Source organism: Pempheris klunzingeri, chromosome 15, assembly GCF_042242105.1.
Source record: "Pempheris klunzingeri isolate RE-2024b chromosome 15, fPemKlu1.hap1, whole genome shotgun sequence".
NCBI classification, from domain to species: domain Eukaryota; kingdom Metazoa; phylum Chordata; class Actinopteri; order Acropomatiformes; family Pempheridae; genus Pempheris; species Pempheris klunzingeri.
The window spans coordinates 11,959,978-11,977,392 of NC_092026.1; the positions used below are offsets into that span (position 1 = coordinate 11,959,978).

Sequence of the window (17,415 nt, forward strand, 5' to 3'; positions counted from 1 at the left end):
CTGCTCTTTTGGTGTGCTTTCCCCTGTGTGCTGCACAGTGTTTTCAAGTGTGTTGCAGGTGCATTAATACAAAGCTTAAACAGTGTTGCTGAAATGCATGTGCAGTCCTGTCTTTAGCCTGTGCTTAATAATCCTCTCGCTCTCCTCTGCATCCACTCAATCCCAGATCTTTTTATTCCTGCTGCAGAATAAATCCCAGGACCTTGCTCATTTCCCAGTCACCTCCCTCCGCAATATTTGCCTCACCTCAGCACCTCTGCAGCCATGCTATGACTATGCACAATGGCCCCTCTCATTATCAAAAGCAGAAATGGCTTCTTAATGGATGCTATAGGATCTCCTCTGGCTTCACTTTAAGGGCACAGGGGCATTGTTGGTCCACTGACAGTACTATTTCAGCTCCTGCGAGGTAATATTAGAGCACACTTTCCATCAACCTACAACCCCTGTGTGATATAACACAAGGCTATTTTCAGCCAGCTGCAGTGAGGATGAGGATAGGGAAGAGAGGGCAAGAGAGAGTGGTTGGCTTGCTGATTCTTGCACCTTTTAATTGCAATAAGATACTGTGCACAAAGCCCGAGAGAGTTTTGTCTCTAAAGATTTTAGATGTCCCAAAACGATTAATTTGTGGGAAACTGGAGAATTCTGATGCTTAAAAAGAAGGCAAAGGGTAACTGACTGTTTAATGACTATACAATAAGTAAATATTGGCTCATTGTTTCATTTGTTTCATTTCAACAAACGCATCTAAGGAAAAGGAGAAAATGTCTCTTGATAATTCCCTCTGACATATTTCAGTTATTGAGTCCTCAGGCAATGCAGTACTTAATACTAAACTACTTTCAAACGCTGATTAAAAGTATCATTGTATCACACTGCTGTGAAACATCCTTTATTACATCTTAACATTAAGCACATTGCTTGTTTATTGATCCATAATTACATAATATGCCGTGTAGATTTTCGCACGAGCAGAGATATCAACATTTACAATAGAGGGATTCCTACCACATAATATCAATTTTCATAGATAGTAACCAACAGTAAATTACTCATCCCTCTTGGCAGTCTACTCTAATTACTCTCAGGCTTCCATAAACCATTCAGCTAAAACCAAAGCTCATCTGTCTGTGGGCTTATTGGGGGGTTGGGGTGAATGTAAGTGGAGTGCCAGGGGATTACAGTTTGCCTTTGGTGGATCACATCCACTACTGCAGCAATGCATATCCTATCAGCAGCTAAGCCTGTGAGTGTGGAGTGAGTCAATTCCAGGGGACCAAAACCCAATACTGTGATGTGAGAGGAGAGAGAGCCTGACCCTGCAGTGACACACTGGTCATGCAGTAAGCCAGCTCCAGTGGTAGACTGTCAAATGTCCTGACTTCAGGGGACCAAAGGGGGGAAGTCCTCTGTGAGAATGACACCTCATGTGGTTGAGGAGCTTCTGACCCAGCAGCCCAGGTATTATCGGAGTTTAGCCACAGATGTAAAACCCCACTGTTAAAGGCAGACAAAGACAGAAAGAGAACTGCTGACTAATGGCAAATGCAGTAAACTTTTCTAAACTGCAGTATTTGGTCAGTCGAGCAATCCAATAAGAAAGTGCATTACAAGCAGAAGCGCTAATAACTCCGTTTAATAATTTATTAAATACAGCATATAACACTCATGTTGATAATGTGCATATACTAGTACTTGTACTATAGAGACACTTTTTTTTTAAATTTAAAATCTTATTGCTGCACATGTTTGTTTTTTTTTCTTTTTATGCAGTGTACAAAATGAAATGCAGCATCCTGTGAAAAAAAACAAACAAACATGTCCTTTGTGCTACAGATTATCAAGTGATGTTAAGGTTCAGGACATGATGGCGCTGATGAGACACATGCTACTCGATGGACACTTGGCAGAACAAACAGACACCAAAATTCCACAGGAACAGGAAGTCAAAATCCCTCATGCAGTGCATTACTGAAAGTCTGGCTGCCAGTCAGATCGGCTCATTTCATCAATGCCAACTCATATGCGGTAGCCAGCCCCTTGATCATTGTTGGCGAAACAAAAAACGACTGACAACCAGGTCCCATTAACGATACTATGCATCTTGTAAAGCAACATCCACCATTTCAAACAGCCAGTATGTACACTCTCTGTCCTTATATGTGCATTACTTCATTCACATCACTGTATCTAGCACCCTCAGACTTACTTACAGATATAACCACTAACATCTTCACAAAGAAAACCTCATGGAATTCATGTACTGCTCTGCTCAGCCTTTGGGATATACTGTCATATGCTGAATGATAAGTGCTTTGTGTTAAGGAATTACAGGCATGGTAGTATCAACTAAAATAGTGCAATTTCACATTCCTCGTCATTAATGAATTATTCTCCATATTATACATTTGTAGAACTATTTGGTGTGCATAAAGGTAGAATGTGTGAAAATAAAAGTGCATGCAGAAGGTTACTTTAAGGAGTAGTTCAACATTTTGGGAAATGCGCACATTCGCTTTCTTGCCAAGAGCTAGATAAGAAGATGTATACCTCCCTCGTGTCTGTGCGTTAAAGATGAAGCAGCTGGTTGGCTTGAATTAGTTTAGCGTAGCAGCTAGCTCGGCACTGTCCAAAGGTAAAAAAATCAAGCCTACTGGCACTGGTAGGCGGAGCCAAGCTAGCTGTTTCCCCCTGCTTCCAGTCTTTATGCTAAGCTAAGCTAATCAGCTGCAAGATGTAGCTTCATATTTAATGATCTGACATGAAAGTGGCATCAGTACTCTCATCTAACTCTCATCAAATAGCGTTTACATTACTTTAAAGAAAGCAACAACCATATGTCAGCTAGTAAATAACTATTTTTGTGACGCAGGAAATGAAGAACATACAAATTAAAGGAGAGTGACTGACAAAGCAAACTCACAGAGGAAGGAAAGAAGTGAGCAAATAAAGACAATCCCTGAGGGCTAAAATCCTACTGATATGAGTACTAAAGGACGCTTCATGAACAAAGATGATTGGATTTTCATGTACAGTACTTGTGTTAACGTCAAAAGAAAATAATAGCACAAGGTAATTGCAGAAATCTTTTTTGCTAGCTAATGCTAAACAAGATGTGCACAGATTCAGCTTTTGAACAGCTATGCTTGTTTTTTTTTTTTTTAATAAGCATACTATTAGAGTATGATTACATACAATGACTTGTTAACTATGGAATAAATAAATGATTGTTGAATGCAACACAAATACTGCATTCAATAAGATGTGCCTTTCAAATGAGAAAGAATGTTTTTTGCTTGTGGCAGGAGGGAGAATGGGACGGAGGGATAGAGGACAAAGATAAAATCAAGTCAATGGAAGGAAGGAAAAAGGCAAAATATGATTAGGTAGAGAGAGAAGGAATGAATAGAGAATGGATGGGGTTCGGTAAGGAGGGATGAAGGATGAAAGAGGAGAACAGGTCGATGAAAGGGCAAAGGAAGGAAGGTAGGAAAAATGGAATCAAAAATGGAGACTGGAATGCAGCAAGGAAAGATGAATGAGAAAAAATGAAAGAAAATATCAAAGTAAGGAAGGGGAATGAGGAGAAGGGAATAGGAGAGAGGAAGTGGGGAAGCAAAACTAGAGGAACACTGTTAAGTTCTCTTATCAGGAGAGGTCTTTAAGTCGGCCACCTTGTTCGATGACCGCCTTTGCAAACTGCTTGAAGACTCGGTCCATGTAAGTACTCTGTCGAGGCCAAAGGCCCTCAAGGAAACCAATATGGCCGCCGTGACAGGTAATAAGCAGGGCCAAGTTAGGATTCTGCTTCACTGCGTCCACTGGAATGGCTGCACAGGAAACAAAGAATTCAGGGCCTTGCATTAGTCTCTGTTGACTAGATTCTTATTGTTCATGCCACTACGTCAGTAGTGCCAGTAAATTCAGCATATAAAATCAGTTTTCCCTCAGTACATCCCCTAAGTAAATTAAATAATGACATTAAAAAATAGGTGGTGAAGTCAGATTGCAGAGAAAATCTGGTGAGGTTGCTGGGGCTCACCATGAGATGGGGAAAAGACATCATCAGCAGCGTTCAGACACAGCATTGGCACCTGCACAGATTTCAGCCTGTGGACAGGACTGGCATCATGGTAGTAGTCGTCATTGGTAGGATAGCCAAACATTCTGGAGGTGAACCTCTCGTCAAACTCTCGAATGGTCTTTGCCTGTGGGGACAGAGGAAATTGATTAAAATGCTGGCTACTTCGTTTAATTAGATTAGCATTTATGACCAAGTGTCAGTGAAAATAATCCCGACCTTCATGACATGATCGATGTCGTAACACTTCTCGAGCACTGGTCTGTGTCTGCAGGGGGAGAGAAAAATAAAACGGTCACCGACTGCTGTTAGTTGAAATGATTTGCGTCTGAAAACGTACCTCAAAACTGCTGACAAGGTTGAAACAACATAATGAAACAACAATCAAGGCCACTTTACAAAGTAGTACTACAAAACTATGCATTTATATCACGTTACTCCACAGATTAGAATTTATTTGGGGTATTATAATTGTTGTTGCTGTGTTTTCTTCATCATCCGATAAATAAAATGCACAGCAACAGTCATGTATTTTGCCTGGATCTGTAAAGAGCAAACCTCTCATCAACACATGAAAAATAAATGAGTAAAACTCAGTTATTCAACTTCTTGGCATGCACGACGGCCTCCAGCACTAGCAGCGCGTTAATCCCACTCTGGCCCCAGCTGACCTGTGCACAGAGGCTTGTAGGCAGCTGGTGAGGTAGGAGTTGAAGAGGAAACGGTCCAGGGGTTTTTCCAGTGAAGCTGTGCACTCAAATACATCCCAGCCCGCTGAGAAGACTACTACTCCTTTCAGACAGGTTTTCCGGCCCTTGCGTCCCAAGTAGTTGGCCAGCATCATCCTGAATATGGAGAGAGGGCGAGAGGAGGGGACAGATGGGGAGAAACAGGGATTGGAACATGTTCCATTTCGGACCAATCCTTCACTTCATGGGATTAGTGCTGTGCAGTAAAAAAACACCTCCTCTGACATGCCACACTAAACTACTGGGACCACATTTAACCTCTCACTACAGCCCAATTGGATTTTTTAGGCAATATTTATTTTTCATAAACATGTAACATAAACAATAACCATGATATAAATCCTGCCTATTTAATTTCTTTAAAGAATTGTGACCAAGATACGTGCTAAGCAGGACATTTTACAGTTAAAAAGTCAACTTGTCAGAGCTCTCTGGTGATATCAGACTATACATGCTAATACTGATACATCTGCTTTGAGCTTATATTGGGCAATCTGTTGGCTTGGGTAACTTATCTGTCTAGCTCTACAACACTGAGTGAATATGTGATGTGCTCTAATACAGATGCACTTTAAAAAATTACTTTGGGAAATCTAGATCTTTTCAATATGCAATTCTAATATCAGGCATTTTTATTTCTATAAAACCACAACAACAAAACAAACAGTCTGCTGCACAGAGAGACGGTTTGACTTACAAGCATGACATCTTTCCCCTCTCTTGTTCTTCCTTGGCATAAACCAATCAGACTAGATGAATTAGTAATGTGATTTCTGGGTATCAGAGTTCACATATTCTAGTTACGTTTGAGTCAGCAACAAATGCGTGAAGTTGTCTTGCGCTGCTTTAAGACACAGTCTGATATCGGTTAGCAGTGTCACTGATACTGAAATGTCCAGTCAGCTGGTAGTGAGTGGCTTCATTACCCTCCCATTGATACTCCAGCAGCCATAATTGGAGCAGCTTCATTAGTCCTCTGGATGTGCTCAATAACAGTCTCCAGATCCTCTGTGTTGGCTGCACAGTAGGTCCTCGGGGTCTGGGTGAGACAGGGAGACAATACAGTCACTCTTTTCTTTCTGCTTCTCTGTGAAAAATGAAGACTCCACATTAAAAGAAAATGGAAAGTGAATTCTTTTAATTTGAAACTAAAATGCCTCCCTCCAAGTACAATATACCCAGACTTTACTTCATATTTTTATTAGTACCACTTTTACAATGCTAATGTGGGCACTAGTTCCTGATGACAAGGAGTTTTTGTGCAAAGATATTACACCTCATTTTTTAATTAGTTGATATACAGACAATATATCTACTATTTTGATAATTGATAACTTGTAGTTTTCTTTAACCAAAACTGCCAAATATCTAGTTTCTCACATATTAATCTTTATTGTTTATCTCAGTCTTCTGTGAAAGTCTGTTGTTCAGACAGAAAAAGACATTTAAAGGTGTCACCTTGGGCTTAAATGGCCTTTTCAGATGCTTCATAGACCAAGCAAACAATCAAAAGTCAATTAAATCATTGCCAGATTAACTGATAGTAAGAATAATTGTTAGCTGCAGCCCTAAACCTACTTCATATGAATGAATATGAAATATAAAATGTATATATAAAATATATATAATACAAATTTTTGCTAGTCTAATGTTGCAAAGGTATGACTTTACAACATATCTTGAAAAACACTATGCTATCTGACTTCCACTGCTCTTGTGTACTTACAAACAGACAAAAAGCGAGACAAGAACAACAAAGCTGAACAAACTAAGCAAAGTAAACACAAATTTAACTTGAGCAAAGAAATAAACATTTAAGGTCTATGTACAATGTAAATACATAAATATATATATGTAAAGATGTAAACAAACAAAAAACTTGACAAAGAGTGTGATGAAGACAGTAGTGCAATGATGCAGACTGCAAAGATGCTGGAATAAATATGGAATGACTATGTAGAGGTTCCATTATATACATGAGGTAAGGAGGGTAAGGGTGTATACAGTATAGTAATGGTGTGCTAACCAAAAGTGCAAAAAAATATACATAGGAGAGAGTAGAGACACTGCAAGTCTGAGGCAGATTTAAGTGTTCAATAGTGCGATGGCCTGTGGGTAGAAGCTGCTATCATTATTTATTCAGGTATTTCTGGCTATAACAGAAACATTTTGTCAGGCAAGGCAGGTTACTTAACATTAGAAAACAAATCAGCTCTAACTCGCAGGGCCCTATTTAACAAGTCCAACTTCCCAGGATGCTGTTGACTCTTCAGCTCTTCAAGGCCCTTCATTAGGATTCAAACAGAAAACTCAGGCAAAGTAAAATCCCGTTTTTGTGCTCTCTCAGTCCCTCTAACAGGACATGCTCAGGTTTGGGGCATTGCAGTGAAACAAAACTTCCAAAGAGAATTGTAACATAAAAAAGATGTTAAAAATAAGGAAAGGAAGGAGGAAATATTATAACAGCATTATAGAGCTGCTCCATAGTAAAGTGTAATGTACTGTATGTAATAGGCTTTTTGTGAGGCCTGGAAGCAGGGCATGATCACTCAGGACAGTCTTTGAGGCAGGGGACATCTTTATACAGCGGGTCATTCTAAAGCGCTGGCCTACTTTAACAATGGACGATATTCACACTAACTGGACACAGAGAAAACACCCATGGGAGCGTACAAATGCTAAATAATTTGCATCAAATATAGCACAATTCTCAAACTAAATGAGGGAGAACCCCCACCACCACCACCACCACTTCATACAGCACTGAGGTTACAGAGTTTAAACATTTTCTTTTTCTTTTTTTTACCCGCAGCCAACTAAATTGTGGATATGACCTAGAATGGATGCTCGAATCAAGCTGAGTGGACACTTTTGCTTTTGTGTCACTTTGACCCTTCTTTGTCTGCAGCTGAGACAGAAAACGACAAAGACAACAGCAGGACACAGATCAGCCACTGATTCAGATTTACACCCAGCAAGAGGAACATTAGATTAATTGTGGCCTGTAATGAAACACCGTTTGTGCTTCGGATGAGATCTCTGTATGGTGGTGATGGTATGATTAGATCGGGGTGATACGGCCGCCGGTAAAGAACGCTCCTCTGTTCCAAAGGGGAGACGTACAGACATACAACATCATGCTATGCGTTCTCAGAAGTCAGACCCGTTTTGTTGGCTAAATATACTCGGGTGTAAGAGGACAGATTAAGGCAGGTGTCAGAACAGCACGTGCTTGGCTGGGTCATATTTCTGCGGATCGGCATTAAAATACAGTATCTGCCTGCAACTTAATCCCTGTTGTGCAAAAACATTGTCTGTGCTTAGTCTGCCTGTGGGCACGGTGACACGTGTGGAACAGACATGCACCGCGCTGGCTGAGGCGATGAAAAAGAAAAATGTCTACCGGGAGGCTGTCATACTGTCAAATGGTAGAACTAACTGTCCTTAAAAGTCCTTTTCAATCCGAGTGCATATCTGTCTGAGATTAAGACGAATTACGAAGTGAAACAAAGAATTGATACAAAGAAATGATTTGTTAGATTCTTACCAGCAGCGTTTCACCAGAAACCCCTCTGTTGTTGAATACCACGCATCTGAAATACACAAAACAGATGTGATTACTGCCTTTTAAAAGATTCCCTTTATCACTTCATCTATCTATTGTAACTGAAACGAGTTCAAAAAGAGCTGTAATGATAATTTAAGACTGGTTCATCATCAAAAAATGAATCAGCAACTATTTTGATGATATATTAATTTTCTTACTAATTTTTTCAAGTGAAAGTGTTGATACTTTTGCTAGTACCAGCTTATTGAATATTTTCTATCTATCTATTTTGTGTTTCATACAATTGTAAACTGGATATCTTTGGGTTTTTGACTGATTTTTGGATAAAAAGAGCCATTTGTCACCTTGTGGTTCACAGAAAACTCACAATTTTCTGTCATCTTATAGACAGAGATTACTCGGACGATCAGGAAAATAATTGGCAGGTTAATCAGTTATTAAAATGATTGTTATTTGCCTTAAATTCAATGGTTTGCTTTTTAATTAAAAGCATGTGTACAAGGATGATCAGTTTTTTCGTTCTCACTGCAAGTTACTGAACACAGTAAACAGTCCTTTAAACAAACGTTCCTTGCTTATGATGATAAGTATGATGAGGCGTGCAGAGAGGCACAGCTGTGTGAGGAGCATTCTGTCTGTACAGTAAAGCGAAGGCATCAGCGCCCTGCGTCGCCCCACATCTCTCACCAGTCATCTATTATCTGGTGGAGTCAGACCCGCTGGTTCTATCGGTGTAACTCAGCAGCGGGGAGGGGCTAGATGGGGTGCGGGGCAAGAGGACGGGGGAGTGGGGGTGGGGGGGGTGCTTAAACACACACTGCAGCATAGACTCGGAAGCAGGTCTGGGCTAAGCTGCAAAGCTTGTACTGGGATAAGCTGTAATTCATTAAGCTACACAGACAGGGGTGGTGAGGGGTGGAAGATGCTGAGTTTGCCGGCTCTCTTCCCATGCCTTCCCAAATCTGGTTGAGAGAATGAGTGCAGAGACAGAGAACACAGAGAAAAGGCCTATTGCAGAGGGAGAAAGGGGGGAGAAAACTGCCTCCCTCTGCAACTCTTCAAGCTTGTGCTTCGTTTGGCTATTTACAAAAAGCGGCTCTTGACACAAAGCTTAGCTGCCCACTTTATTTGTGCACTTCGCCTGGAATAACCCCAAGCTCCTGTCACTCATGCGCCCATTACATAAAAGTTACAAAATCGCTACAAAAGCGGGCGTCTGGTTTTTACCTTTTAATCAATATTGGCATGACTGCTGAGGTATTGTGACTTTGACTGGACAAAATGTCTGTACGCTAGATGAGAGGAAAATTAGATCACAAGGCACAGAGAGTGTCAGTTGTGTGATTTAGCGCCCTGCGTGTGTGCTCAGTGCTGGACCTCAGCCAGGGTATCTGGCCAAGACCACCCACCTATAGCCCAGATCACGGCTCTGTTGGACCATGTGCAGGATGTAGGACTCTCGGCTGGTGCCGGTCAGGCCGGGGAGAAGGAGGACTGTGGGCCTGGTGGCAGGGTCGGGATGAGCAAAGCTGTCGTCGTTGTCAAACCAATCCAAAGAGATCTGTCCTCCATCTGCTGCCTTAATAAGCTCACTGCAGAGATGAGCAGGACACGCAACTCAGCAACAAGGATCTGTCTGGATGTCATCGTCTATCAGTTCTCTATTTATTTATCTTACTGAAATATATGCAATCACTAAAACACCGATTAAAAAAAATCCTAAAATTAATATTAGATATGGGCATTTAAATGCATATCTCATTGTAAATTGTTAAAATGCCTCTGTTCCATTCTTTGCACAATTAATGCTCTCTGTTCAGTTCCACGTAAAGTGATTATTTCACTGTATCCATCACAAGCAGTGCCAAAAGGGGAACTTGATATGCGAGTTGAACGCTCACTGACAGCTGCTTCATTTCCTTTGCGATCATCTCGTCAGTGTAATTTGCAACACACTGCAAGTTAAGATAAGGAGGAGGGCACTGCACCACTAGCTTCTTATGATCAATCAATTTCTGGGCTACACAAGCCTAGCCTGGCAGATGAGGTCATTCACTCCCAGTGCTAGTGCATTTTAAAACCTGCTCTACACACACACACACACACACACACAGCGGCCAGTGAGCCAACTTGGCGGGCCGTTGGTAAAGACATCAGCATGAAATTACAGAACCGCCATGAAATATGCACCTGAGGCCAGACTTTAAAGTCAGAGAGGGCCAATCCAGAGTGACCAGCACGCAAAGTGGGAGGAGACCTGGTGTTAATCCTCCACATGGACAACAAGATGAGTGGAATTTCACCCCGCCACCCGGTGACAAATAGGACAGTTTTCACGCTGTCCGTCCTTGGTCAACCTTGGGTAACTTCATTATAGGGGGGGTGGGGAATGTCCTGTTGTCCCAAGAGAAAATGTCATAATAGCACAGAATGTGACCATCAGTCTCACCACGTTTGATAAGCGTGTTGGACGAGGATGAATGTGCATTATGGGAATATTTGTCTCCTTGACCAAGGAAACTGCCAAAAGCAGAGGCAGTATGAATGTCAAATGATGCAACTAATAATTCAACTGAAGAGTTAAAAACAACACAAAAACCTGTATCAATCTTTTGATGAAGTGTCCAACCTTATTTGAAACACACCAACAAACACAATCCATTTTAATTGAATTTTAAATTCATTTTAATTTTCATGTTATGGTTGGAGGTTTCATTTTTATGTTGTTCTTTTTGCCCATCCCCAAGCTCCTCACTGACAAACAAACTTTACACTGTTTTCACACACACACACACACACACACACACACACACACACACTCTGAGCCAAAAAGCATAACCATGGAAATTAGGGAATATTAGAATACATGAAACACAATTACGTGAGAATGCAAGTAACAAATAGTAATAATGAAAAATAAGTCTCTCTTAATTCATTTTAATCTCCTTTATGTACGCAGGGGGGGCAAGGAATGCAGTGGCAATTAATCTTCAGCACAATGTACATTACCAAGGAGCAGGAAGGGCGGCCCAAGCCTGCATAGAGCCACAAAAGATCTCTTTCTCCACTGAGCTTTTGAGTCCTGGCTAAGAACAATACTGGGATTTGTTTCCAGTTGTGAAACTGGCAGAAAAGAAATCAAGAAATAGGCAATGGCATCTTGTCATAGACTAAGCTAGTGTTTTTTTATCATGGGCATGGAAAATACTGCAACTGCATTTAATTACTCTGGAACGCCAGAGCAAGAGAGCTGTCGTATCTAATGCACATTTACTGCAGTTATGATAAAGGTGAACTTTGTAGCCACCACGTTTCATACTTATCTCTTATTCGATATGACGTCTTTGACCTGAACTGCTTTATGAGTTCAAATGCACGTTTTAACCAGGTGCTTGCAAGGAAATAAGACTGCAAGAAATAAATTCTTGAATGATGGACAATTAGCACGACGGTCAAGGCGAGGACTTACTTTCTGTAGACGACCCCAGGTTTGGCTGTGACAAAGGGTCTCAGCAGAGTCTGGATGCGGCTCTCCCAGCACCAAAAGGTGGGGTAGTAGGTCTCTGTCACTACCGGACATTGCTCCCTCAGAAACTGGCAGAACTTTTTACCCCCTGAGATGAGCTGTGGCTTCTGCAAAACACAGGTGCACAAAGCGTTGCACAGGTTTGAGTCAAAAAAAAAAAAAGTGACGTAAACTATTGTGATGATACTTAATTTGACATATTTTACATCATGTTTTACTACATCGTGTCCATTTATTTTTTTAAGAAATTGCACAACTTGTTGCAGAATTGCCTATAGAGACTACATCAAATCCTGTGGTGCATGAGATCTTTAAATAACAACAAAATAACATTTAATACAGAGAATACATGATCCAAATCTGAGTGTCCAGAACAACCTAAAACCCAGTGGCTCATTGCAAAGAATATGAGATGGACACATCTGCATGAACCTGCATGTAAGGTCTCTATTGGGCTTCAACATGCTGATAATAATTGTTGCATGCATTAGCCCTGCACAATGGAAATGAATAGTCCTCCACAGCATAGATCTGTTGCATAATTTAGCACATTAGCTACTAACAAATTGACGTTTAGTATTTCAACTTGGACTATTTTTATTTCTCATTATCATTTTAATGTGAAACTCATACATGAACGGCTAAATCATTATTATTGTTATTATTATTATCATATGTTGTTATTATTATTATTATTATTACATAAAATCAACACTATGCGTCTCCCAGCGTGCATTAACGTTACATAAATCCCTCTACCGGCGTTTCTAGCTAACATTAACGTTAGCCTAGCTTAATCAATGCCGACATTTAACCGTGTCCGCCTATGGATCGATTCGACGTATTTGCATGTGAGTGCTGCACATGGATGTGGATCACATTCAGGTAAATGTACTGATTCAAACGTGTGGCAGCCTGTGCCACATGTGCAGGCGTGTCACGTTAGCCCACCGGCGGACAGATGCAGCCTGATGATCGAAAACCTCCATCTGCAAATGCACCGGTCGGGCATCATCACTGGCGCGGCAGCGATGATGCTCCTCCATGAAAAACCGGCGTTAATTGTACACACGGGCGCATAAATAATGTCCTCTGTCCGAGCAGCCGGTGTGGTATTAAAAATATGACGAGTCTTACCTTCGCTACTGAGACCAAATAGTAGCAGGTGTACGCTGCGCTAAAGCCCAGAAACAGAGACAGTCCTACTCCCGAGCCGAACAGCCCAACTTTGACTTGATTCTCCAGATAATGTGACAGGTCCCTTGTCAAAATGTTGAAGTTGAAGTCCAGCGAGATCATTGCAAGGTCCCTGTTTGCACCCGCACTGTGAGGACAGCGGCCAGCTCGGTTCAAAGTCAGCTGCGTCTGCCTGCGAGCCCACAGTGTGAAGGAGACAGTCAAGGGGACCTGATGTGGGGGGGAGATATATATAAATAAATATATAAATATATATATATATATATATATGTTCGTCTGTGTGCGTGTACCAGCGAGTGGTGGCGCTCTTTGACCAGCTATCAGTGCGGGCGCTCACGGTCACTCTGTCGCCCCCTGCAGGATATACAGTTGATGTGCACAATGCGCCATGAGCCTCCACACAGACGGACCCCAGGTTCACACTGCAAAGCAGCCTGACACCCTCTTCCTGTGAGGCAACAGCGCTAACCACCACACCAACCTGCTGCCCCAAAGGCAGAATATGAACATCATAAATAATTATTAACTAAAAAAAAAAAAGGAACTGCACAGATATTAATAAAAGTGAAAAATATGAAGCAGTGTTGCAGCTGCAAGAACAAAACTTTCCACTCATATCTTAAAAGAAAACTTGTTCTAACTATAATTGTAAGTATCTGAATCATCTATTAACTCCCCCTGCTCCTTCATTCAAATTGTTGTTACAGTGCATGACCATCATCACTGATTCTCACAGCAGTAGGTTTTATGGTTTCCATTTTCATTCCCTCATGCTGATGATATCTGGTATTGTGCACAAATGTGCTGTGATGCTGTGAGTGTGGACGTGAAATGGGTGTGCGTTTGTGTTTGTGTGTACCAGACGGACCCAATGTGGTATGGACCACATCCTGCTTCACCTGTATTCCACTCTAGAGGGTGATGCCTGTGTGAAGCGTAATGTTAGTTACCTGCTGTAACACCAGGTGCTGTGAGTACAGACAGCCCTTTAAGCTGTGGGCCCCACTAGATTTCTTTAACTGGCTGAAGAAAAAGCTGGTTCTGAGCCGACTGTCTGGTCTACAATGGCCCCCCTAACCACCTACACCTCTGCATAGGTGTAGGTGGTTAGGGGGGGCCATTGTAGTCATAGCAGAAGTGTAGTATAGTAGAAAAACGGCCCTAGATATGGCTCTGAAAAGGTATTTTCCAAACATGGCATGAGCATCATTTGATTATGGATTTCCTGCAGTGGTAGTAAAACTAACCAACCAGGGCAAGCAGAAAACTACCCCAGAGGCTATAGACCCACAGGGAGCCCAAAGACTTCAGGCTCACCATGTGGCAACTAGTTTGTTGTAACTTAATCAATTGAAAAGTGTTTGTTAACATTGTATGCAACACTACAGCACATTATAACCTGAAATTATAGGAGCCTTAAACCACCGCCTGTATTATTACCTAATTTTGGAGCCCCATCTTGTAGAGAAAGCTGAGTTTAAATCTCCTTTTAAGGCCTTCGTTTTAAATTTCATCTTAGATTATGCTCACGTGGTGTATTTCACCTCATCAGTTTTGCTTTGATACCTACACAATACACAGAGAGTGGTAAAAATAGAGGGTTATGAAGGGCCCACAGGACTTTTTTGGCTTAGTCCCCTTTAGTGGCCTTTTCTAATCCAGGTCCATCTGAGACATTTAAATGTTTTTCTCCTCTTAAGGCTTAAGGCTCAGATGGACCTAAGTCCATATGAGTCTGATATGACATTTCCACTGAAAAAATTACAGACTTCAATTCAGCAAGTTGTTAATCATTTAATTTTTTAATAGAATAGTAATTAATTAATTACTATTTAAAAAAAACAAATAACATTATGATTCAATATGCTAGTTAATAACTACATTCAGTATAATGTGTGACACTGTCTTCACGAAAAAATAAAATATTTAATTCATTAACACCAGCAGACACAATCATGCTGCTGCTATTTCCCATCTGTGAGTTGGCTCACTTAATTAGGAATATTTGAATAACTGTCACCTGCCACCAGTTCATTCAGCTGTAATGATACCACTGTAACCCCAATGTGCAGTAAATACTGTAGACAATCTACTATCTGTGCCTCACACTCTAACTGCTGCACAGGCTCAGACTGCATAATTCTTAGTGCAATAGTTTCACAGCGTTCATACTGTTCACACTCCTTAGTGTACTACACTACTTAGTGTAGCCATGTCTACTGCCCATTGCTGAACAGCACTTCTTTGTCTTGGTGACTATAAACTTGAATCCGATCTAATGTAACCTAATTAAATGTATCTGTGGGTGCATTCATGTGCGTAGATATCATTCATTCTTATGTATGTGATAGTTATTCATTAGTTAGTTAGTCAATACTGGTTTGTACACTCTATGTTCCCACTCTTAAACGAAATATATATACATGTTCTATAGAAATATTTTTTAAATCTTCGTCTTTTCCTTAAAACAGTAAACTATACTCTCTGTTATTCCTTAGGAGTTGAGCAAAAGTCAACTGGACTTGTCACCTGGAGCGACCTTCGCTAAACAGAGCAGGTGGCCAACGACACCACCTATCGGCCACATGCAGTGCTGTCCTGAGCACCCTTCCCGGGCAGCTCAACACCCATTCACCCTAACGTCTCACATGATAGCCCGGCGTGTTAACGAACCATTAGCCCCCTTTCCACCAACATTTCCAGGAACTTTTATTACCAGGAATTTAATTTAATAAAGAATTTTATTTACCTGGATGGAAGAATTCCTGGTAATCTGTGTGGTTTGCGTTTCCGCCGCACCTCGAAGTTCCGGTACATTTATTCAAATCAGGCTGATGACGTATGGGGGACGTATAGTACGGCGGTCTGACCCACTGCGACTGTTGTGGTCCTTCAGCTTCTTATAATCTTGAATAAGTTTCTTCAACTTTTCACAGATTTGTTTCGGCGTCTGCCCTACATTTAGCTCCGCCAGCTTGTCGGCTATTCTTCCATAAACAAACAAGTTGCAGCCACACTGGCTTAAACACGGAAGTGTGGAACGCTGCAAGTGTGTTCCACCAATCAGCGTTCTTCAGCGCACAGTCCCGCCCCTCAAGAATTCCGGGTGAAGTTTTTTCCCGGGTAATTTTGGTGGAAACGCACTGAGAATTTTCAAAATCCCAGGTAAATGAGAAAAGCTCCTGTGGTGGAACAGGGGCTAATAGCCGCAATTACCCGCTCAGCAGGTTAACCACAGCCACCTCGAATTTGGTCCAAACATTCCCAAGACGTGGATGATGCAAATTTATGAAGCTCTTGAGGTTTCGTTAAACGCTGTTATCATAGTGACGCCTTGTTCGCCATGAAACAGGATGTTCGTTTTGAAGGGCTAAACATTTGGTTCATGTGTTTGGGTGGAGCAAAACAGCTCTATGGCGCCCCCTACAAAACTTAGATGAACTAGCCCACGGGCTACATTTCACCTACATGTACAAAATTCGGTGCGCATATGAAGCATGATGACACCTACAAAAATGTCTCTTGGTGCCATGACCTAAACCCAACAGGAAGTCGGCCATTTTGAATCAAGTGTCAAAATTTGGTCAACTTTCGGGGATTGACGGGACAAAAATGAACAAACTAGTCCAAGGAGCTTGATCCGATCCACCTCAAACTTGGTCAGCATGTAGAAAAGACATTAACGATGAAAAGTTATGTAAAGTCTTTAATGGCGACGCCTTGTTCGCCATGAAACAGGAAACTGCTGTATCTTCAGTGTACAGTATCCAATCTGTTTAAAATGTATCATGCTTAATAAGAGTCCCAGAAGACATCTACATGCCAATTAGCAACCACAGTCATTGCGCCACCTAGTGGCAACAGGAAGTCAGACTTCTGTGGCAATCATCATTTGATTTGCATGAAATTTTCACAGTGTAGTCAACACTTCATACACTGGAATATAGGACGTGATTAATGTCTGTTCTCTAGCCCCTCATAGGGGACACAGGAAGTGACATGTAACTCCTTCATGCACTGTCAAAAACGTGTGAAAATTCTGAGACACATGGAAAGGTCAGCCGCCGCACACCCAGACGTGCACGAAGGTGCGAGGGCCCTTCAATGCTGCTTGCAGCTTTAATTAAAATGTTGAGGTTCTGTTTCATGCACACACTGAACTGGGTTTTGCACGGTGCAGATGCGCACGCGCGCTGTGGGTCGGACTCGTGCCTGTTTTCCGAGCCTGGAGTCTTCGGGTTTTGTCGTTCATCTCCGGAGCCAGTTGTTGCTCGTCTGAGGTCTGAACGAT

General features: G+C 41.6%; 1 protein-coding gene across 1 annotated transcript; it reads right to left on the reverse strand.

Annotated features, from left to right (window-relative positions):
- Positions 1-1,683: 1,683 nt before the first annotated feature.
- On the reverse strand, positions 1,684-13,290 carry abhd3 (abhydrolase domain containing 3, phospholipase). Its single transcript, XM_070844458.1, has 9 exons — positions 13,065-13,290; positions 11,871-12,034; positions 9,811-9,993; positions 8,381-8,426; positions 5,760-5,872; positions 4,756-4,929; positions 4,304-4,352; positions 4,046-4,211; positions 1,684-3,833 (listed from the first exon to the last, which is right to left on the reverse strand). Exons 1-9 carry the CDS (start codon positions 13,224-13,226, stop codon positions 3,652-3,654), a joined length of 1,239 nt encoding a protein of 412 aa, XP_070700559.1. The 5' UTR covers positions 13,227-13,290; the 3' UTR covers positions 1,684-3,651.
- Between the last annotated feature and the right edge of the window lie 4,125 nt (positions 13,291-17,415).